This window comes from Lathyrus oleraceus, chromosome 3 (genome assembly GCF_024323335.1).
Source record: "Lathyrus oleraceus cultivar Zhongwan6 chromosome 3, CAAS_Psat_ZW6_1.0, whole genome shotgun sequence".
Classification (NCBI taxonomy): domain Eukaryota; kingdom Viridiplantae; phylum Streptophyta; class Magnoliopsida; order Fabales; family Fabaceae; genus Lathyrus; species Lathyrus oleraceus.
In genome coordinates this window covers 516,809,926-516,835,128 of record NC_066581.1, presented here as the reverse complement: position 1 = coordinate 516,835,128, position 25,203 = coordinate 516,809,926, and the positions used below count along the sequence as shown (strand labels likewise).

General features: G+C 33.6%; 2 protein-coding genes and 1 pseudogene across 12 annotated transcripts in view; 1 reads left to right on the top strand and 2 right to left on the bottom strand.

Annotated features, from left to right (window-relative positions):
- Positions 1-12,354, bottom strand: part of LOC127128558 (uncharacterized) — a 61,923-nt gene extending 49,569 nt beyond the window's left edge. For 2 of the 11 annotated variants that reach the window (XM_051057906.1, XM_051057905.1), the window contains exons 1-4: positions 707-1,105; positions 359-616; positions 186-260; positions 15-98 (exon numbers count right to left, since the gene is read on the bottom strand). In XM_051057906.1, the coding sequence (XP_050913863.1) occupies positions 15-98; positions 186-260; positions 359-616; positions 707-847 (558 nt within the window). In that variant the 5' untranslated portion in view covers positions 848-1,105. Of the gene's footprint in view, positions 1-14; positions 99-185; positions 261-358; positions 617-706; positions 1,106-1,309; positions 1,403-1,478; positions 1,690-1,793; positions 2,087-9,861; positions 11,451-12,067; positions 12,150-12,257 lie in introns of those variants that run through there. The other 9 variants (XR_007805960.1, XR_007805961.1, XR_007805962.1 and 6 more) reach the window with 8 other exon arrangements.
- On the top strand, positions 5,277-7,162 carry LOC127128560 (uncharacterized). Its single transcript, XM_051057908.1, has 2 exons — positions 5,277-5,356; positions 5,440-7,162. The coding sequence occupies exons 1-2, from the start codon at positions 5,285-5,287 to the stop codon at positions 5,743-5,745; spliced, it is 378 nt and encodes a 125-aa protein (XP_050913865.1). The 5' UTR covers positions 5,277-5,284; the 3' UTR covers positions 5,746-7,162.
- Positions 12,355-13,708: 1,354 nt separating the features above from the next.
- On the bottom strand, positions 13,709-14,831 carry LOC127128557 (60S ribosomal protein L18a-2-like; annotated as a pseudogene).
- Between the last annotated feature and the right edge of the window lie 10,372 nt (positions 14,832-25,203).

The following is a 25,203-nucleotide window of genomic DNA, read 5'->3' as shown; positions in this document are numbered from 1 at the left end:
ATATATATTTGTACCTCTTTTTGAGATTTAGGATTTGTTTTTGTCCCGGACTTCGTTGGAATATCCTTACCAGCTTTTTTCAACATTCGACCGGGAACCTAAAAATTCATATAAATTAAATCATGACTTTTTGTGATGCAACAGAATCGTTGCGTATATAATTCAATGGGTATATATATTTGTACCTCTTTTTGAGATGCAACCGACTCGATGCGTCTTGAAATCCCTTTACCAGCTTTATGTGTGGGTCTTGTAGGAGTCTAACATTACCATGTAATAAGGATTGATTAAATATCATAATCGTAGCTGAATTGAAATGTGAATACTAAATATTCATAATCATTTAGAACATATATACCTCGGCATCTGGGAAAATTAGATCTGACGGCCATCCAACAAAGGATCCGACTGCATCTCGCATCAACGTTGTCTCTGAAACAACGTCAGGTAATGGTAGAAGCGCGTCCGTATCTAATACAAGGTCAACCGAAACTTTCATATATCCCACCGGGAGGGGATTATGGTGAAGTAATTCACCCGAAGTGTTGTGCACTTTTCCCTTGCCAACTATGCGATAAGTTGGTGACGATAGATACAACTGACAAGGTGTAATGCCCTAAACCAATAATAAATATGTTATTGTTAACGTGTATATGTGTCAAGTAAAAAAGTGCTATTTTAATTTCATAATAACATATATAATTACCTCGGGAAATTTCGGTTGACAATTGATACTAGCTCGGTCACTAGTATCTTTTGCCTCGGAACCGCGCCTTTCCTCTCTATACCTTGCATTCTCCTTTTGCAGTTCGAGTACTTGTGCCCTTAACTCCGCCAAGGTCTCCATCACCTCTTTGTTGGTAGGATTTTTTGTTTTTGGTTTTTTATAAAATGACGACGGAGTCACACCAAAACCCTTACCCCTCACACGACCGGAATACTCAGGAACATTTAGTACTCGACTAAGTAGGCTCCTGCAATCCTGGACCTCGGTTGAAGGTAAGGTTTGGGATAAAGTCTCCTGAAATATTATTAGAGGAGATTAAAAATGAATTATATGTCTAACAAAATTTTCGATATAATTAAAGAAATAATGTTATATATACTTACACATTCGTCATAAACATTTTGAATCGCTTCAACGACAGCCCCATCCTTCCAACCCGAGCAGCCTTCCACAATACGTGCTCCGGAAGAGATGTTGCGTCACTTTTCTCCTCGGCTAGCTACACATTGAATCAGATTATAAGATCATCAATTATAACATATTGTGACAATGTATAAGCTCATAGCATTTGAATATACTCACAATTCTTTGTTGTAACCGTGCATATCCCGTACGCCCTTTTTTGTACGGATACGCGGGTTTTGATGCCCTTTTCCGATTTTTGTCGCTTACTTCCTGGATAAAAAAGTTTAAGGCATATCAGAACCAAGTAACTTAACAATTGTATAATACCATAATTAATAGACATTACATGGAATTTTTCGTTTCTTCGTTTGGCGACAAAGTTATCCCATTCTTCGGCTAATAATCTCCGCATACTTCATTGGCCGTTCTGCTTCAACAAATTTTCCTTCCTCATCCTTGAGAAATTTGTTGGACAAAAAGGATCGAAATCCTCGGAGTCTTTTTCCGGCCAATTGAATACAATATTTTTGCCGGCTTTCATCGATGTGAAAGGATCTCTAAAAAACATACACATGGAGTGTGTTATTATAAGTAATATTATAACAATATATGGTCAACAAATAGTCAATAAAAAAAACATATAACAATATATGGTAAGTACCTGTATCTCGGACCATATTTTTTCTTTGTCAACCTTCAATTCCGGACTTCTCCAATTATCACATGTAATCGGAATATATTGTCGAACAAGGAAACCAATGTAACTTGCCAACATTGAACCGTTAGGCTCAATTAGTTGGTCTTCAGCACTCCAATGTACTTCGAATTTTTCACCCTTGTCTCTTGCACGAATGATTGACTTCATAACAGTCAATCCTCGTTTGATTTCATTTTCAACATTGTTACGTGATCCACTCGCGTCATGGGTATCGTCTTGGTTACTAGCCATTTTATCTGTAATATAGAAATGATTCAATAAGACCCAAGTAAGACAATGACCATATTCGTGAAGCTACACAAAAAACACATTCATATACCTTCCATTTCTCTCATGTTACAACAATCTAAACTCTCTCTTTTTTTCATCATTATTGAATACAAACTCACACACACCTACTGCATACAAAAGACCAATGCAAACTTATGGTGTTTGGAACATGAACAAACTTGCATCCATAATCATCAAACTTCCAAGCACAAGCTCAAACACACTCCAAATGACATCAATTTTCAATTAGAAATAAAAAACCTTACATAACCATACAACATACAACATTCAGTGATCAAAACCATACACACAAAAAATAACAAAAAATGATTTTCAACAAGGTGCTCATGAACACCATATAGTGCTCGTTGATTAATGTTGATTAATGTTGATTAATGTTGATTAATGTTGTTTAGGGCAAACGAGCACTATATGGTGTTCATGAGCACCTTGTTGAAAATCATTTTTTGTTATTTTTTTGTGTATGGTTTTGATCACTGAATGTTGTATGTTGTATGATTATGTAAGGTTTTTTATTTCTGATTGAAAACTGATGTCATTTGGAGTGTGTTTGAGCTTGTGCTTGGAAGTTTGATGATTATGGATGCAAGTTTGTTCATGTTCCAAACACCATAAGTTTGCATTGGTCTTTTGTATGCAGTAGGTGTGTGTGAGTTTGTATTCAATAATGATGAAAAAAAGAGAGAGTTTAGATTGTTGTAACATGAGAGAAATGGAAGGTATATGAATGTGTTTTTTGTGTAGCTTCACGAATATGGTCATTGTCTTACTTGGGTCTTATTGAATCATTTCTATATTATAGATAAAATGGCTAGTAACCAAGACGATACCCGCGAGTGGATCACGTAACAATGTTGAAAATGAAATCAAACGAGGATTGACTGTTATGAAGTCAATCATTCGTGCAAGAGACAAGGGTGAAAAATTCGAAGTACATTGGAGTGCTGAAGACCAACTAATTGAGCCTAACGGTTCAATGTTGGCAAGTTACATTGGTTTCCTTGTTCGACAACTTATTCCGATTACATGTGATAATTGGAGAAGTCCGGAATTGAAGGTTGGCAAAGAAAAAATATGGTCCGAGATACAGGTACTTACCATATATTGTTATATGTTTTTTTTGTTGACTATTTGTTGACCATATATTGTTATAATATTACTTATAATAACACACTCCATGTGTATGTTTTTTAGAGATCCTTTCACATTGATGAAAGCCGGCAAAAATATTGTATTCAATTGGCCGGAAAAAGACTCTGAGGATTTCGATCCTTTTTGTCCAACAAATTTCTCAAGGATGAGGAAGGAAAATTTGTTGAAGCAGAACGGCCAATGAAGTATGCGGAGATTATTTCAGCCGAAGAATGGGATAACTTTGTCGCCAAACAAAGAAACGAAAAATTCCATGTAATGTCTATTAATTATGGTATTATACAATTGTTAAGTTACTTGGTTCTGATATGCCTTAAACTTTTTTATCCAGGAAGTAAGCGACAAAAATCGGAAAAGGGCATCAAAACCCGCGTATCCGTACAAAAAAGGGCGTACGGGATATGCACGGTTACAACAAAGAATTGTGAGTATATTCAAATGCTATGAGCTTATACATTGTCACAATATGTTATAATTGATGATCTTATAATCTGATTCAATGTGTAGCTAGCCGAGGAGAAAAGTGACGCAACATCTCTTCCGGAGCACGTATTGTGGAAGGCTGCTCGGGTTGGGAAGGATGGGGCTGTCGTTGAAGCGGTTCAAAATGTTTATGACGAATGTGTAAGTATATATAACATTATTTCTTTAATTATATCGAAAATTTTGTTAGACATATAATTCATTTTTAATCTCCTCTAATAATATTTCAGGAGACTTTATCCCAAACCTTACCTTCAACCGAGGTCCAGGATTGCAGGAGCCTACTTAGTCGAGTACTAAATGTTCCTGAGTATTCCGGTCGTGTGAGGGGTAAGGATTTTGGTGTGACTCCGTCGTCATTTTATAAAAAACCAAAAACAAAAAATCCTACCAACAAAGAGGTGATGGAGACCTTGGCGGAGTTAAGGGCACAAGTACTCGAACTGCAAAAGGAGAATGCAAGGTATAGAGAGGAAAGGCGCGGTTCCGAGGCAAAAGATACTAGTGACCGAGCTAGTATCAATTGTCAACCGAAATTTCCCGAGGTAATTATATATGTTATTATGAAATTAAAATAGCACTTTTTTACTTGACACATATACACGTTAACAATAACATATTTATTATTGGTTTAGGGCATTACACCTTGCCAGCTGTATCTATCGTCACCAACTTATCGCATAGTTGGCAAGGGAAAAGTGCACAACACTTCGGGTGAATTACTTCACCATAATCCCCTCCCGGTGGGATATATGAAAGTTTCGGTTGACCTTGTATTAGATACGGACGCGCTTCTACCATTACCTGACGTTGTTTCAGAGACAACGTTGATGCGAGATGCAGTCGGATCCTTTGTTGGATGGCCGTCAGATCTAATTTTCCCAGATGCCGAGGTATATATGTTCTAAATGATTATGAATATTTAGTATTCACATTTCAATTCAGCTACAATTATGATATTTAATCAATCCTTATTACATGGTAATGTTAGACTCCTACAAGACCCACACATAAAGCTGGTAAAGGGATTTCAAGACGCATCGAGTCGGTTGCATCTCAAAAAGAGGTACAAATATATATACCCATTGAATTATATACGCAACGATTCTGTTGCATCACACAAAAGTCATGATTTAATTTATATGAATTTTTAGGTTCCCGGTCGAATGTTGAAAAAAGCTGGTAAGGATATTCCAACGAAGTCCGGGACAAAAACAAATCCTAAATCTCAAAAAGAGGTACAAATATATATACCCATTGAATTATATACACAATGATTCTGTTGCATCACAAAAAGTCATGATTTAATTTATATGAATTTTTAGGTTCCCGGTCGAATGTTGAAAAAAGCTGGTAAGGATATTCCAACGAAGTCCGGGACAAAAACAAATCCTAAATCTCAAAAAGAGGTACAAATATATATACCCATTGAATTATATACACAACGATTCTGTTGCATCACAAAAAGTCATGATTTAATTTATATGAATTTTTAGGTTCCCGGTCGAATGTTGAAAAAAGCTGGTAAGGATATTCCAACGAAGTCCGGGACAAAAACAAATCCTAAATCTCAAAAAGAGGTACAAATATATATACCCATTAAATTATATACACAACGATTCTGTTGCATCACAAAAAGTCATGATTTAATTTATATTTTTAGGTTCCCGGTCAAATGTTGGACAAAGCTAGTAAGGAAATTCCAACGACGTCCGGGACAAAATCTCAAATTATGATGCATCTTGAGAAAATGGTGGAAGAGTCAGATATTATGCACGGCGCCATCCGTAGTGTAGATATGGATGAAGGTGTTTTCAGAATTGCTCATTCCGAATTAATTGCAAAGGAGGACATGCAACAACTTTTTGAACACGAAGAATTGGGCATCGATGTCATTCATACATACATATGGTACTCCGATCAATCTATTATTTACTTAGTTGAACAATTTATTTACACATTTCAATGAGTAGTCTAATGTTTATTATGTTTCTATTTAAGGTATATGTATGACACATTGATGCGGGGAACTGAATTGTGTAACCGATTCAATTTTATTGCTGCTTCCCGTATCAACACAACGTTTATAACGAAAAATCCAACATCCATAATGAATGAACTAGTCGATAGATTCATGGTGGCCGGCGATAATACTACACCCAGTTTGTATTTTTTACCGTTTAATTCTGGCAACGGGTTAGATTTTCTTTCTAATAATTTCATTCTAATCTATGTATATCTTTTACGTAGAAAATTTTCATGCATCTAAATTTTTGTTTTATTTTACAGTGGTCACTGGGTGTTGGTTGCTATGGATCTTTCGAGATTAATGGTGTATTATCTCGATTCGTTACCGGGTAATTGGAGTAAATATCCGAGTATGAAGAAGACGGTTGACGCGTAAGTGAAATTCCCCTAAATATTCGTGTGTATTTGTATATTTAATTATGTCTGTCAGATTGATCTCAATATACATTTTTATTTTGTTAGGGCAATACTAAAATTTAGATCGAAAAAGAATTATCGTAATAGGAAGGACATTACCTGGGTTAGAGTTCAGGTATATATTAAGTTTCTTATTTTTGCTTATAATAGTGTTTGTTTTTTGCTTATAATAGTGTTTGTAAGAAATTAACTATATATATATATTGTTTGTTTTTTTGTGTAGTGTCCTCAGCAAAACAATTCGATCGATTGCGGATTTTTTGTACTGAGATTTATGAGAGATATCATTGCGTTGAATCGTATAGACATCCCAAAAATGGTATGGAATAATAACTTAGGGTTTATTTTAATATTATCGGATATTTCATTTAATTTGTTACTAAATCATGAATATGTTTTATTCTCTTAATTGAAGTACTTTGACGAATACAAATCTTACTCAAAAGCTCATTTGGATGAAATGAATGATGAATTGTGTCAATTCATTATTGATCATAGAATCATATAGGTTGTAGTTGTTGTACATATATGTATGGAATGTTGTTGTACATGCATGAATATCAATATATTAATGTTGTATATAAATGGATTCATGTTGTATATATCAATGGATTAATGGTGTATAACATTGGATTAAAGGATGAAATCAATATGAATTTTACACTTTTGCAGCATGCGAACAGGTTCCCAATTAAATACCCACTGTTTTTCAAACAATTTTTTTTTAAAATAACTAACACTTTAGAGGGCGCTTTCTGTAGGAAGCGCCCTCTAAACACTTTACATTGACAACTTTAGAGGGCGCTTTGTCCAGAAAACGCCCTCTAAGGTGGCCCTTTATGGACCACTCCAGAGGGCGCTTTTTTCTGAAAGCGCACTATAATGTGGCCCTTAAAGGGCCACTTTAGAGCGCTTTCTCCAGGAAAACAAAGCGCTGTCTTTACCTATGCCAGCGCCACTTTAGAGGGCGCTTAAAAGCGCTGTTATAGGCCAAAATAAGCGTCCTCTTTTCCCTTATTTGGCGTAGTGGGATAAGAGAATGTGTTTATAATAAATAGTAAACATTTGATTGAAATTCAATGATCAGGATTAAAACAAAGAAACATAAATTATGAAGCGGGTGATTGACAATGTGTTTCTTTGTTTTTAATCCTGGCAATTGAATCAAATTAATCAAGGGCTCAAGTTTATTATCCTAAATTTTTTTTTTATTATTATTTGATTGGATGAGAGAATAAGTTTAGGATAGTAAACAAGAGCCATTGATTAATCAGATTCAATGGTCAGGATTAAAACAAAGAAGTCAAGGGCTCAAGTTTACTATCCTCAATTTTTTCTTATTTTTTTTTATTTTCTGATTATTTGATTGGATGAGAGAATAAGTTCGTAAACAATAGCCTTTAATTACTGATATTCAATGGTCAGGATTAAAATAAAGAACCACATATTGTCAAGCGAGTGATTGGCAATGTGTGTGTTACTTTGTTTTTATCTTGGCCATTGAATCCAATTACTCAAAGGCTCAAGTTTACTATCCTGAACTTTTTTTTATTTTTTTATTTTCTGATTATTTGCGGATGAGAGAATAAGTTTAGGATAGTAAACAAGAGTCTTTGATTAATCAAATTGTCAAGCGGGTGATTGACAATGTGTGTCTCTTTGTTTTAATCATGGCAATTGAATACGATTAATCAAGGGCTCAAGTTTACTATCCTAAAGTTGTTCTTATTTTGATTTTTTTATTTTCTAATTATTTGATTGGATGAGAGAATAAGTTTAGGATAATAAACAAGAGCCTTTGATTAACCATATTCAATGATCATGATTAAAACAAAGAAACACATATTGTCAAGCGAATGATTGGCAATGTGTGTTTTTTTTGTAATCATGGCCATTGAATTCGATCAATCAAGGGCTGAAGTTTACTATCTCAACTTATCCACTCATCAAATCAAATAATCAGGAAATAATTGAGGATGAGAGAATAAGTTAAGGATAGTAAGCGAGAGCCCTTGATTAATCGAATTCAATGGTCGAGATCAAAACAAAGAAACACTCATTGCCAAGAGGGTGATTTGAATGAAATATGTGTCTCTTTATTTTAATCCTGACCATTTAATCCGATTAATTAAGGGTTTAAGTTTACTATCCTTAACTTATTCTCTCATCCAATCAAATAATCAGGAAATACAAAAAACCAAAATAAGAAAAAGCTAGCTGGTAAGAGGGTGGAAAAACATGTAGCTAGAGAGTGGAATGTTTTGAGAACGTGACCTCTCTCTGAGCTCATAATAGAAAAGGGAGAAGAAAATAATTAAAATGGTTTTTTTGGCTAGGTGACGGAATAAAAAACAATGCCTTAAGATTTCTCTCCCCCCTCTCTTTAGAGAAAAGCAGGAATAAAATTTCTAAGCCACCAACCCTCTCCTTGATCCAACTCGCTTATACTTCCTCTTTCACTCATATCATTTCCACTCCTTCCATTTCCGTTACCTCTTACCACTCCATTTCAAGTCTATCTCATAAAAGGTCCATCCCACTCTCTCCTCATTTTACTCTTGACTCCACAAAGATAACTCATTCAACAAAACAACTTCCATCTTCATCACACTTCCCTTCTATCTCCTCCCATAGCAACTGTAAATCACCAGCAACAACCAAACACACTCCTTTCGACGTAAGCATCACAACAACACCTTCAGTGATTACCTTGAAACATCACCTTTGTGACTCATTACTAACAATTGTGCGACCATTTACTTCCTTCCTGTCACATTTATTCTTCCAATTTTTTATAGTTCTTTTATATATGTTACTTATTTTGTTTTTTTAAATATTGTTTATATGTTTATTTTTGCAATAGCTAGTTTTGTATGTTGATCAAACAAATTTTCATTATGTTTTAGATTAATTTGTTTTGATTCCAAATGGCATTATGCTTTGCAGCATTATTGTATTGATTAAATCAAAATTTGAACGATCCGTACATTTAACGCATTCAATTATTCTACCTGGATTTTGTTATTAGTTTGTAAATAATGTAACATCATTGTAAATAATGTTTGGTTGTTGCTACCTTTTATTGTGATGTGATTTCAGAGTTTAAATCCAATTTAGCTTTTGAAAATTGTTTTGGATGCATAAATTCGGTTGCTCGACTTCTTATAGATTGATTCATACATGAATCCACCTTAAGTTAGCTTAGAGCTTCAATACTTTAAGTTTCTGTTTATTTTTCCATTATAAATATTGTATATATAGTTTATCGAGTTACTGGATTTCTCATTGCAGAAGCAAATTCGACTTTGTAATATTATTTTCGCTCGGTTTCTTATAGAGTGATTCCTACATGAATCCACTTTAAGTTAACTTAGATAAATTAAGTATTCTAGATTTTAGTTTATTTTCGGTCCCTTGGTTTTCTTTTGGGCCTTCTTACAATGAGCTCATAGTTTTAATTACTTTATTATATCCCCATTCAACAAAATATACTCCTATGACGTATCATAATTTCACTGTTTTCCTTTTGTTCTTATTGCATTAGTTAATTGTTAATTCAAGATTAGCATAAAATCAACCATTTTTGAAAAAAGAATAAAAAATAAACGCTTGATCCAATGCAAATCAAAATCATTTCCACTATCCCAACTTCTCAATCATTTTCAAACCCTCAAATTGTTTCATCTTGTTTCAATTCAATGCAAATAAAAACATCGATCAACATCGAGCGTCTTTTCCCAATTCAAAGTCAAAACACTTAATTATGCTTAAACACCATTTTAAAGGATGAAAAATGAGATGGTTTGAAGCCTTCCATTATTCTCCTCGATTATTTGGATACAAGTTACCCTACTCAATCATTTGAGTGATCGTCATCCAACCAAACACTCAAACAAATCAAACTTATTTTCCACCCTTGCGCGACTTCGAATAACTTTTTCATAAATGAATACACTTTATCCATATCAACGTGAACAAACCAAGGCTTCTTCTGCCTCCAAGAGCGGACAATAAGAAAAGATTTAACCACTCGATAGGTCTAAAGGACCACTCCTTAAAAGCAACCAACAAATAGTTCTTTACTACAAAGAATTACGTAGCTTTGAGTTCTCTATCACACCGTGAGATATGTAGAAGCAAGACCCGCCGCAATCTTGTCAAGCACCACATAAAAAAAACATTTTTACCACCCAATCTCCGCAAATGATCATATTTTTCGAGATGCAACACACATCTACCCTCTTGTCCAACAAAGCTGACTTCACCCCACTGTTATGAGACCCGTAACAATTATAAGATGATGATGGAGCAAGGAAAGGAAAGTAACCTTGAAATCAATGTTGACGCCTAGAATATTGCTGCTTAAATAGGCGCATCATCACTCACTATGGGGTAACCAATCCCAAATTTGGCTTTGTTCATCCCGAGGGGGGTCTTGTCCCTACTCATGATACCAGTGGTTAATTGGGGAACCAAAACCACTTTGATGCGTTTGCCCAACATGAATCTATGTATGACAACAAAGATCCCTTTAATGCCTTCTAGATGCCTCTGTATATGAGGCATGTTATAGAGAGGCTCCATGGTCTAGAGGAAAAGTTCAAGTCCATTGAGGTTCACTTAACTCTCAACCTAGACTCTATCGACATATGCTTAGTATCAGGGCTAGTCATCCCGCAGAATTTCAAGATCCCAAATTTTGACAAGTATAAGTGGCTCAGTTATCCCCACACCCACCTAAGGGAATACTACCACAATATGGTAACTCATATTTACAATGACAAACTCCTGATCCATTACTTCCCGAACAACCTCATTGCCCATCTTTGAAATGGAACATGCAACTAGAAAGGAGTCAGGTCCAATCTTGGAGGGGACCTCGTGAAAGCTTTCCTCAAGCATTATCAATATAACATTGATCTTGCACCCAACCGTATCCAGCTATAGGACATGATGTAACACAACAATAAATCATTCAAGGAGTACACCTAACGCTGGAGGGAGTCTGTAGCTAAGGTCCACCCCCACTACTTTGCAAGGAATTGATCGACATGTTTATGGGGACGTTGTAGTTCCAATACATGGAAAAGATGGTTGGAGCTAGCTTCCCATCATTCTCCGACGTTGTTACCACTGGAGAAAGAATAGAAAGCCGCATGAAGAAGGGAAAGCTACCATGTGTCTGCAAAAAGCGGTTTGTGTTTCATCCTTGGTATGAACAACTAGTACCTATCAAATTAACTTCAACCAATTTGAATTTGTAGCTACTTATGAGTATTTGAGATGTTATATGTTTCCTTAAGTTCTTTTGTATTTAAGTTAATGCACTTCATTGTTTATACATGTTATAGCTTGAGGAGAAGCAACGATTTAAGTTGTTGTGTTAAATGAAATTTGATAATTCAAATGTTGTAAACAAGGGAAAAAAAACATTGACTGTAAGTGGTTACTACTTAATATAATTAATATTGTAACAGCTAAAGGTACAAAAAAGTTATTTTTTCTATTATTTATTTGTGTAAATTATATCCCAAACATTTGTATAAATTTGCTTTTTGAGACGGTCTCATCAATTAGTAAATGATATATTTTATCACCCTCAATTATCTCTCAATTCCTCTTTCCCTCTCTAGAATCTAATTTTTCTTTATTCACTCATCTTATCATTTCCAAGTTATAACAAAAGACACACTATAATATGGTTTCTAATAAAAAAATCCTAAAAACAAATTGATAATGTGAAAATTTTCCATTTGAAATTTGTAAGATAAGAAATGGTAAATGGATGATCGAACTTGAAGGCAAAATAAAAGATGGAAAATAAGAAATCCAATTCACAAACATACCTTCGATCGATTCGTTGTGCAATGATGGGAATTAACTACAGCCACTTCAACAAAGATTTAATTGCAATGAATATAGATTTTTCTGTTAAAAAAGAAAGAAAAGAAGTGATTAATGAGACGTGAGAAAGATAGGAACTTAGAAAGGTAGGAACATGAAAATGGAACATAAGTTTCAAATTCATAAACATACCTTTGATTCATTCAGCAATGATGAGTCTTAGTAGTTATTTCACCAAATCGAAATGAGTGTATAATATTTATGTAGAAAAATAAAAATGAATGAATATGATGAATGAGAAGTATGATGAGTCTTTTTATATTGACTCTGTCAACGGTCGAAAATTTTTCTGTTGTAAAACCGTTTGAAAATTTGTGTGTCTGAAAAGTATTATAGCCGTTAGAGATTTCAATTTCTTTGACAGATAGCCGTTGGAGATTCAATCGGTAAGGCTCTCTAAACATTGTACTTTTTAAATTTATTCAATAATAACTAATATATTTAATTTATATTTTATTCACGTTTTTTTTATAAATAAGAGTAAAGGAAATAATCATAATATCTTTTACTGTGTAGATACCGATTTTTATAATCTATCAGGTATAGGGACAAATAGTTTCCTTAAGTAAAAGTCTAAATATTGTTTATATCTATTTTTATGGTTTTTCCTAAAAGAAACGAAGTGATCTCTTTATCAACAATTTATTTAAAAATTAGTAATATATAAATATAAATATATTATACAATAAAAAATTAAATACCCTCAATTAATTCATTATTATAATATTATTTATTCATAATACTATATTATTATGATATTATTCATTCTTACATATTTTCATGACATGCAAATAAAACACCTCATAAAATCTAAATAACCTCTTCAGCAATATTATTCCCTAATGATAAATGAATTAGGATCCACTTATGTTTTTCTATATTAATTTTCTTTCAATATATTTTTGTCTATAACATAGTCACAAATAGCTTTTTTTAGGTAAAAATCTAAAAATTGTTTATATTCATTTTTATATTATATATTATATATATATATATATATATATATATATATAGAGATATATGAGGAGAGAGAGAGATAGAGAGAGAGAGAGAGAGAGAGAGAGAGAGAGAGAGAGAGAGAGAGAGAGAGAGAGAGAGAGAGAGAGAGAGAGAGAGAGAGAGAGAGAGAGAGAGAGAGAGAGAGAGAGAGAGAGAGAGAGAGAGAGAGAGAGAGAGAGAGAGAGAGAGAGAGAGAGAGAGAGAGAGAGAGAGAGATAGAGAGAAGAGAGAGAGAGAGAGAGAGAGAGAGAGAGAGAGAGAGAGAGAGAGAGAGAGAGAGAGAGAGAGATGAGAGAGAGAGAGAGAGAGAGAGAGAGAGAGAGAGAGAGAGCGAGAGAGAGAGAGAGAGAGCGAGAGAGAGCATATGAGATTAGTTCATCATAGATCTATTCTACATGCTAACTCTCATAGACATAGATACACTCTATAGATCAACAGATTGAGAAGAGAGTAATATAAATTAGTTTGATTCTACTCAAAAAGATTGGCATAATATTCAACAGAAACAAAAATATTTAAAACCAAATACAATGGTCTAAATGATAAACATAAATGTTGACATTTTCATCACTTAAGCACATTAATTACATAAACAAGTTGGGCTTCTTGACCTAGTTCGTAGTCTTGAGCTTCTTGGTTAGCGGTCTGATTTTCTTGAAAACCAATGGGAACTTAATCTTGAAGTTATGGAATTGTTTGGTGCTCTCCTTCCTGCAGAGCTTAGCAGGAATGATGCCAAGCTTGATAACTTAAATGTATGGGAAACAAACCATGTGGCGTGAAGCCATCTTATTGTACATGAGATCAACAACGCTATGTTTGAAAAATTATTTTAAATCAAATGGATCGAGACTTGAATCGTGAAAGAATCACGTTTTTATAGTATTTCAAGCACTTTCGAATATCTTAAAGTTTTTATGTAGGAATACCGAGGATAATTCAGCCTTTTCGAGTTTGCACAAGACGGATAAAAACTCAAATGTAGCGAAGAGTCTCTGGATTTTATTCTAGAGGATATGCATTTTTGTTATTACTTTTCTGAATCCGGAATGTTCAACTTATAGGTCAAAATGGTGTTGTTTCATTAGGTTGTGATCCTTGATGAAACACACACTTTCAGCAACGTTTTTGCTAAATGTTGCAATGGTTCGCCTACAACAATATTTTTCAAACGTTGCACTATTTCTCCTACAACATCCGTTTCCAAAGGTTGTATTATTTCTCATTCTGCAACACGTCACAAAGTGTTGCCTATTTTCGAATTCAAAAGATAAATTGTCTACTGCAACACTTCACAAGTATTGTCTATTTCTGAATTCAAAAGTTAACATTCACTAGCACATTTTCCTTTCATTTTGTAACACATTCAAGACTATTAATTGTTAATAATTTACAACACACCATTAAGAGTGATGTCACAGAACTAGTTGTACATGTTGTGGTGCTTGTTCTACTCTGATACCTCAACCAAATACCATAGTTCTAAATCTTGGTTGGGTTCTTCTCATAAATCTCATTGATGGAAAGGATTTGACCATTGCTTTTCTTCATATTCTCCGGCTTCCTCAGGAAATACTAGAACTTGGACTTGGCACAAACTTCATTGGTAGCCCAAGGCTTCATATGCTAAATCTTCTATTGTTCATCTAATTGCATATGGAGAGCTCTATCAACCACCTGGTATTAATGGAACCTGAAATAAACCATCCTGAGAGAATAGGAAATGGTAGGATTGATCTCTGAGTGTATCCGGTGAAACTGATATCTATTGTAAGAAATGAGAACTATCAATATCAACCATCAGATTTAATTAACGCTTAAGATTTATTAATTTCAAGTAAACATCACTTTACTGAATTTTTTTCTATTATGCCCAATATATAAAAATTCAATAAATAGATAATCTTTTTCATAAATAATTTTTATTTGCTATAATTATCGTAATATTTGTTGGGAAACTCCAATCTTGAATTTAACTGAATCAATCTTGATGAACAAGAATCAATCTTTCTTATGGATCACCCCTCTTGTTCTTCACCATTTATTAAGGTGAAACAACCACTCATTGACTACAAGATGACTCTATATTATACAGAGAATTAAAGAAGAAAATAATGCAATTGAAAAGAGAGAAAATAAATTCTTGAGGAAGAAGAAAAATGTATATTATTATGCAAACTGCACTCTAAGTGTTTGCTACAATGTTTGTTAATCACAACTGTGATTTCTGAAACTACATAATGTAACTACAAACAACTGAATGAATCATTACATTATGAAATATAGCGCATATCTATTTATATATGAATCATTACTCAACTAAAACTAAGTTAAGTTAGACTATTTCGACTCTATCGACTCCTTCGACATCTACATGCTTCGACTGCATACTTTGACAGGTTGTATTTAACTTTCTGTCAAATATAACAAATACAAACTCTGTTCGACACAAACTAATTTTGACACCCGTCGAATAAAAACACACAATTTCGACTTCAACACAAAGAATTTCAAATTTAATACGCTGCCTAATTCTTGTGTCTAAGCTATTTACATTCATCATTATTCTTAATCTCTTGAACAATTTGACATGCATAACCTTCATCATTATATTTGCAATCTAATTCTCTGATCTGCAATGCTCCAGGATCAAGTTTCCATTCACTACTTGTTCTCTCATGTAATGAAATATCATTTCGATGTGTTTGCTTCTTTCGTGTGCTATCAGATTCTTCTTCAGGTTGATATTAGACATGTTGTTAATCTTCATGGTCATCGCTCGACGATTCTTCCTTGTAATTTCTTCGACAAGATTTATCATCCATGTTGCTTGGAATGCAAATGACGAAGCTGCTATGCATTCAGCCTCACATGATGATAAGGCTACCACTAGTTCCTTTCTTAAACTCCATGCAACTGGCTTACCACCTAACATGAATACATAACCTGTTGTCGATTCTCTATCTTCAGCATCACCACACCAACTAGAGTCAGTGTATCCCACAAGCATGCATTATGGCTGCAATATGAGATACATTTTGCTTCTGCATGAATCTGTTTACTAAGCCTACACGGTAGGCTAAATCTGGTCTTGTGTGACAGAGTTATCAAAGTGATCTAATGAGTCTTTTTTACTGCGTTGGATTGACATCATCTTCATTTGAGTCTTTCGACGATTCCAATCTGAGCTCAGCAGGGATCAAAGTTGGGTTGCAATCTTGCATCTCAAATCTCTTGAGTATTTCTCATGCATATCTTCTTTGGTGCATCATTAAGCCTTTACTACTCTTGTAGAATTCGATGCCAGGGAAGTATGAGAGATTTCTCAAGTCTGACATTTCAAACTACTTAGTTAAGTCATGTTTGAAGTCTCCAATCTCCTTCTTGAAACTTCATGTTATTAACAGGTCATCTACATAGAGACATAGCATAAAAAACCCACTCCTTCTTCTCCTGACATACACATCATACTCTGTTTAACACTTCTCAAACTCTTTCTCTCTTTGAAAGTCTTCTATTTTCTTGTTTCAAGCTCTTGGAGCTTATTTTAGACCATTCAGTGATTTATGTAGTCTGTATACTTTCCTCTCTTGGTCCTTCTTCACAAACCTAACTGGTTGTTTTACATACACCTCTTCGTCTAGCCAATTGGATTCATTTTGACTTTGTATACCCATTTCATATCAATTTCCTTCTTCCATTTTGGAAATTTAACTAGTGACCAAGTATCATTGTTTTTTTATGGATTTTATGTCATCCACCAGAGCTTTCATCCACCTTGAGTCTTTCATTGCTTCTGCTACATTGACTGGCTCAGTATCTTCATAGAAAGCATAATGTACAAACTCAACTTCATCTAATGTGATTACACATTCCTGCAGTCTTACAGACATGTTTCTAGTTCTCTGAGGTCTGCTTGTGCTAGCTTGGCCTTCTACAACTTCTTGTCGAACTTCTTTAACAGCTTGTCGAACATCTTTAATAGCTTCACTAGCTAGTTCATCACACATAATTCTCACTGAATAATTCTTGATGTTCTTAGTACAATCTCACTCCTTAAGCTCATCTACGATCACATCCATATCGACTTACTTGTTCATTGGCTCGAACAGTTTGTATCCACTAGTCGAATGATGTCCCACCAGGATCATCTGACTCAACTTATCATCCAATTTTCTTCTTAGATGATCCTAAACTAGGTTTGACATCATACCAACATTATTTTAGTGTGATACCTTCAAGCCTCTTTGTCGGACATCTAGTCAATATTTATGTTATAGTCAACATAGCCTCACACCATAACTTATTGGGAGATGCTTTCCTTTTAACATACTTCTCACCATATTCATAGTGGTTGTGTTCTTTCTTTCAGAAGTACCATTTTGTTGAGGAGTGTATGGTGGTACCATCTCATGCAAAATTCCTTCTTTTGTACATAGTGTGTCAAAATCCTTCGACACGTACTCTCCACCTCCATCTTTGATGAATCTATTCTTTTGTTGCTTTGCTTGAACACATTCTTCACATATTTCTTCTGGAATATGGATTTCTGGTAGGCCTGAAACCATGTTCTTCCTCTTCAAATTACTAATGTCATTGAAATTCAAGTGACCAAGTCTGTAATGCCACAACTGTTCATCTCTGCTAAGCACTTGTGTTCCAACACTTTAAGTTCAATCCTGAAGGTACTATTCTAAGACATATTAGCATTTAATATTAACATATTTATCGAGTCGATCACATTCATCATTCTATCTTTGATTAATACTTTGTAATTCCTCTCGATCAATTGACCTTTACTTAGTAGATTACTATTCATCCCATGCATGTACAACACATTGGAAATTATCAATAATTTACCATCCTTTCTCCTGATCAGAACATTACTAATACCTTCAGCATATAGGGTATTGTCGTTTGAAAAAACTTCCTTGTTCTTTGATGAAGGATTGATGTTGATAAACTAGTGTTTTCTTCCAATCATGTGCGATGAACAACCTGAGTCGAGATGCCATTGATCTTTGAATCTTTCTTTTTCTTTTTTATGACCATTAGCATTACTTTGTCTTCTTCAAGCTTTGCATCACTTTCTTTATCTTTCTTGCCTCCTCGATGTTGACTTTCATAATGGCCATATTTTTAATAATTGAAGTATTGAGTATGACTTTTATTAGGTTTTCTTCCATTACCTCTTCCTCTATCGGCACCACCACCTCTGTGATTGCCTTGGTTAAAATATTGTCTCTGATTTAATGAACTACCCTCTTGATGGTTTCCTCTACCTTTTCTTCCATTCCATTTTCTTTTCATTTCTTTAGTCGACTGAGCTTGCAAAGCCATGTCAGTCTTCGACTTGATTGTAGTTCTTTCAACCATTCTTTATTCATGAAAGTCAAGCGTCCCTTGAAGCTATTCATTTTTCATACTTGACAAATCCTTCGATTCTTCTATTGCTACTATCAAATGATCGAATTTTGGATGCAATGACCTTAAAATCTTTGACACTATAGATTTTGATGTTAGCACGTCTCCATACATTTTGATTTGATTCACCAATTTCATTACTCTGGCGAAGAAATCAGTCACACTTTTATTGTTTTCCATCTGAAGCAATTTGTACATTCTTTTATGAGTTTGTAACCTCACCTCCTTCACTTTCTCATCGCCTCTAAATGATTTTTCCAGGATATCCCATGCTTCTTTTGTGGAATGTACACCACCAACTTTCTCAAAGTTGTCTGGATCAATGCATTAGTGGATTAAAAAGAGATCCTTGTAATATTTATTCTTCAAATCTTTGTGTGCAACCTTTTGTTCATCCATAGCATTATCTCCAATTGGTGTTACTCCATTTTTCACAAGATCCCAGAGATCTTTAAAACAAAAAATAACATTCATCTGCTTACACCAATTTTCTCAATTCTATCATTCAAGATTGGAAGATTCGCTGGAAAATGGTCGTTTGGATGATTAATTGCGATTCAATATGTCCCAAAGATAACATAGTCAGGGCTCTAGATACTAGATGTTGGGAAAAATCAAATATTAAAGTTAACCAAATCAATCTTGATGAATAAGAATCAATCTTTCTTATTGATCACCCGTCTTATTCTTCACCCTTTACTCAGGTGAAACAACTACTCCTTGATTGCAAGATGATTCTACATTACATGGAGAACTAAAGAAGAAAACAATGTAATGGAAAAGAGAGAAAATAAATTATGGAGGAAGAAAAAATGTATATTATTGTGCAAACAGACTTTATGTCTTTGCTACAATGTATGTTAATGACAACTATGATTTCTAAAACTATACAATGCAACTACAAACAACTGAATGAAACATTACATTATGAAATAAAGGTCCTCTCTATTTATAGACGATATTACTTGCACTCTAATTAATCACAAAATAACCAACTCAACTAAAACTAAGCTAAGTCAGACAATTTCAGGTCTTTCGACTCCTTCAACAATTACATGTTTCGACTGCATGCTTTGACAAGTTGTAGTTGACTTTCTATCAAATACAGCAAATACAAACTATGTTCGATACAAACTAATTTTGAAATCCGTCGAATACAAACACATCATTTCGAATTTGACACAAAGAATTATAAACAATATTATCACATTTGTACAATTTATTTTAAATGGTCATAATTGTAGAATTTGCACACACAAATCTTATTAAACTTGCAAATTAATAAATAAACCAAATTAATATATAGGATATAATTTTACATTATTCCATATATTTAATCAAATGAAAACATATGTGATAAATCAATAATGTATTTTAATTTAAAATGATTACAATAATATAACTTGCAAAAAAATAGATTTTGAATTTCAATTAAATAAATCAAACCAAATTAAAATATAGGTAATAATTTCACTTTCTTTAATATTTTTAATCAAATAAAAAAATAAGTATTAAAAAAATAATGTATTTTATTTAAAATAGTCACAATAATAGAACCAACAAAAAAATGCAAAAAAAATCAACCAGAATAAAATATAAATAATAATTTTACATTCTTAAATATTTTTAATTAAGTGAATAAAATTATATGAGTTCTAGGGTATAAATCAAAGACTATATTCATAGTATTATTCAAAATTTAAAAATGAATAAAACTATGTCACTCCTAAAATATAAATTAAATATGATCTAAATAAATCAAAATTTCAATCAAAATTTTAAATCATATAAATATAAATAGTTTTGAAGTCAGAATAATAGTGAGAATGGGAAAATATTGTGATAATATTTAAATTTTAAATATAATACATGTGAAAAAGATTATACGTGATAATATTCTAATAATTATAGCAAATAGAAAATATCTCTAAAAAGATTCTTTTTATTATGAAACATAAATTCAGTAAAGTGTTCTTTAAATGAAATTAATAAATCTTAAATGTTAATTAAATCTAATGGTTGATATTGATAGTTCTCATAGACCCAATGTTTTAAAGTTTTATATTAATATGTGGTATGTCTCTCACTTGTATGGATGCTCCTAAATTCTGACGTGATGGTCCTCTGACCCTCTTATGACCGAACAATATTATCAGAGTCTAGTTCGTCTATGGCTCCTTGTAACAAAAGTCTTTCTGACAAGGGTGTTCAGGATACGTATTCCGTTGTAGTTATCCAACGGGAGTGCGAGTAGATATGGATGAAAAAGCTTTCATTTGAGGGGTACAATATCCATAAGAATGGAATGACTCACACTTGAGAGGAAGATTGTTGGCATATCGAGTGTGAGTATGAGTTCCACCTGGATGGAAAAATGAATGTTGAACACTTTATAAGTGGAAAGAAACATATACCCAATGCCTTAAGGTTTTGAGTTCATATGTGGTGTCTCTCTTACTTGTATGGTTGCTCCTAAATCCTGATGTGATGATCCCCGGATCCCCTCATGACCAAAATGTGGTATCAGAGCCTAGTTAGGCTAGGGCTCCTTGTATCAAAAGTCTTCCTGACAAAGGTGTTCAAGAGCGCATTTTCTGTTGAAGCCATCAAACGGTGGTGCAAGTAGATATGGATGAAAAAGCTTTCATTTGAAGGGGAATAATACCCACATGAATAAATGGACTCATACTTTGAAGGTGAAAAAAATACATCAAAAAAATGAGGTTGAATTGTGTATAAATAATTATTTCAACTTCTGAAAACTGACTTCAGAATCTGATCTTAGAGATGACAGCAAAATATAAAGATTTAGAAGTAAAGCATAAATAAATAATGACACATAGAGTTATTCTGGTTCCTTCCACAAATTAGGAGTAGTCTAGTCCCCTTGTATTACAAGAGATTTTCACTATAATCAAACATATTACAACTTGCTCAAGAAAACTAGAAAGAGACTTCAACTGCTTAATCACACTAGAAAGAGACTTATGCTCAAGCACACAGGAAAGAGACTTCAATTGCTCAAGCAAACTAGCAAGAGACTTCCTAGACTCTAAACAATCAGTTTAGAAGAATAGATAACAACTATACTTGATATATACTCAGAGGTGTAAAAGTGATATAACACACACAAAGGCTCTTAATACTTAATACTTCTAAGATATACAAAGATAAAAAATCTTAAGTATTGTGCAAAGAAACAACTCTATTCACATAAGCTCAAAGTTGTTGTGTAATATGTTGTTATCTTCCTTTAAATATTCATCTCCTTTTATATATGTAGTAAGAGACGTTAGAGGATAACTTGAACAAGAGGTCTTTGCTGAGAAGCTTTTCCAAAATATATGTTGGAAGTTGTTATACAAAAAGTTACTATTTTTTGTAACAACTTTATCCAAAATACCTTTTACAAACCAGGTATCTAATGAGTTGTTGGAGTAGACATAAGGAGACAAGTCAACTCTTTTCGAGCCTTGTGCTACAAAGCACTAGTTGGCATTCTTTAAAATATGGTTTTCACAAAGTAGATTTACTTTAGAGTCTGAGCTTTATTCAGAAGCGGAGTTCCCTTGAATTGGTCTTCAAAGTCTGAGTTATCAGATTCTGAACCTTCAAAACCTGAGTCTTTAGCTTCTCTTTATATGCTCTTTTAGAGTCAGAACCATGTAAAATTTTAGCTTATGTTCTTGTACACTTGAACACATGATAATATAACCTATGTTCTTTGAGTACTTTGTTATCACAAAAACTTAAGGGATATGAACAATTTTGTTCCAACAATCTCCGTCTTTTTTATGACAAATAAAAGTATTTAAGAACAATGATTGGTCAATTTAACTATCTTGAATGACATCAGGGTATGAGTTTTTAAGCTCCTCCTTAGTGTAATAGTTCAAAGGTTGAGTTTTGAAAGCTCCCCCTAAGTCCTGTCCAAGATGATTAACTTATCTTAATAGCACAAATAATAAACTTCATAATTTAAACACATAAGCAAGAAAAAATAAGTTCTTGTTAGATAGGTTCAGGTGCATTCAAAATGCTCTTACCTCCTTAAATACTTTCATGTTTTCACCCTTTTGTTATCAATAAAAAAATATAGATAATAGAAAGAGAAAAGATACTAAAGAAATATAGATCGTATGGGAATTCATCAAGTCTGAATAAAAATTAAAAAATCATGATTGGTTTTTTTCTTTTGTCACCAGTAAAGAAAAACGTGATAAATGACTAGAATTTGTAAAAGATGCTAAAAATCATGATATATTCTAACCTATTCTTCAGCTAATGAGACATAGAAGTCAAACCTTGGAAGGAGAGTCTAAAGAACAAGAATGTATCTCTCTATTGATTTTATTGGTGCATACTAAACCAGACAAATTTCTCTTTTTCCCTTTTTATCTATAAAATCCAGTTTAGAACATGCAAAAATATACATTCCTCCTTTTTTCATAAAACTTCTCTCTTGATCAGAATTAGCAAATCAAGTGAAAACACGGAGAATGGTTCTTTTGAAGAAGTTAAGAAGGCTATAAAGGATTAGAAAGATGAGAAAGGTGTTGGAACTTCTGTTGGAGCATCTAGGGTTGGAAGAACTTCGGCGACAAAGATGAAGAACCCCAAGAAGATGGTCTTCTCACTAAGTTTGAGTAGCCTCTTGTATTGCTCGTTTATTTTCAAAGCCTTATAATCCTTTCTCAATGAATAAAAGCAGATCTTTCCCACACATTTGTTGAAATCTCTTTTTAACCATCAAAGTCATGTGTGCAGTGAATTTTTATTAAAAAAAGCATAAACTTACACTAACTGATGTCCAAAAAGATTGTCAAAACAAGATTTTATTTTATCAGACGTAATATCCCAAAATTGACATAGCTCGGAGTTTAAAACATATAAGCAAATAAAACTAAAAGCTTAACAGATATAAGTTCAAGTCAAAAGAAGTTTTCATCATTAAATAAAACCAGGGGATGCAAAAATGATAAAACAAAATAAATTAATAAAACAAGTTCTAAATCCTAAGACTACGGTTTCTTCATGAGCTTATTGATAGACTTCAGATCAGAACATATCTCCTCTTTCTTAGCAACCACAAAACTGATCTGAGCATCCACTGTTTTTTGATGACTTGCAAGGTTGGAAATTTGAGAGCTCATATCTTGAATATGATTGCCCATCTAAACTTGAGAATTAGAAACATAAGCTAATCTTACCTCAAGCTGATTCTGCCTCTGACTAGATGAAGCAACAACTTCCGATGAGAAGCTTCTCAGATTTTGTATGACTAAATCAACAGAAGATCTGAAAGCATCCCATTTTGTAGCATATGTTACAGTGTCAGTGATGACATGCCTATTAAGGACAAGCTCTCTGACCTTAAATTAAAGTCCATCTCTAAACTCTTTTATTTGGGAAAGGATTTGGAGAGGAGTATTTTGGTTAGGGTTATAAACAAGTGAAGGTGAGAGACAGCGAGGGATGTGGATTGCTTCTGTATGAGAGGGGGTATCTCTAGTCTCGGAGAGCTATTTTGTGCCAGCTTATGCCACAGTAGCAGTGTCTTTAACTTGAGATAAAGGGTGAGGTTCAAGATAAGGTTTAGGTTGAGGTTTAAATACAATCTCATGTTGAGGTTCATCAAATACAACATATTCAGACTCAATAGTAGGTTGACTCTGAGTCTGTTGTTCTGAAGGACTAGAGGGTTAAGATTCAAAGGGAGAAGGGTCAGCAACGTAAAATTATTGGGGTGTGACTAACAGAGGTGTTTGATTGGATTAGTTATAGGGTAATTCATTAATTAGATGCTCTGAGAGAGCTTCTAGCTAGTGAATGGCTCATAGATTCTCTGAATTTGGTTTAGGTCAATTAATTCTGGGACGGTTGTATGTTGAGTGGGGAAAATTATAGGTTGGTATTTTATGATAGGTAGGTTGTTTGGTAGATGGGGAAAATCTGTGTTCATAGGATTTAGAGGATGAAAGGGTTGGGGATTGCCTAAGTAATAGATAAGAGTTCATACTTGAATTAAAAAAAGGGTCAAAAAAGTAACTGAATGTAGCTTCAACAACCAAAGGCTCTTATGTAGTGAATACTTCTTCAGCAACTTGGTCCTAAAAAACCACGTCTTTGGCCACACAACCCTTTTCATTTCCCGCATCAGCTTCAACTTTCATAGTTCTACCAGTTTCTAGAACCACCTCAGAAGCAGCAATATCAAAAGACACCTTCTCAGAAACTTCAAGTGCAAGTTCTTAAGCAAAATGAACAACTTCAGGTGCACTAGTAACTGAAGTAAAACTATAGCTCAATTGCTCCCTCAAAACATCATTTTCCTTTTGAGTGACTTCTTCAACATTTTCCACTAAGGTAGCTGCAACAAGTTTGGGACTAGCTATGAAAACACATGACATAAGAGAGTCTGCATGTTGTCTAGCTTTCCTCTTCAAATGCACTTCTTCTTATTATTATTATTATTATTATTCAATTGGAAGAATCATTTTCCTTAGCTTCTTTTGTTTGAAAGCAAGCTCATGGCCTTTTTCCTTCACATAGGTTTGACATGTACCTCCACTTCTAGTTTTGGTAGGCACAACCTTAGTTTTGAGAATTTTTTTTTAAAATATCCAAAAATTTAAAAAAAATTTCAAAAATATAC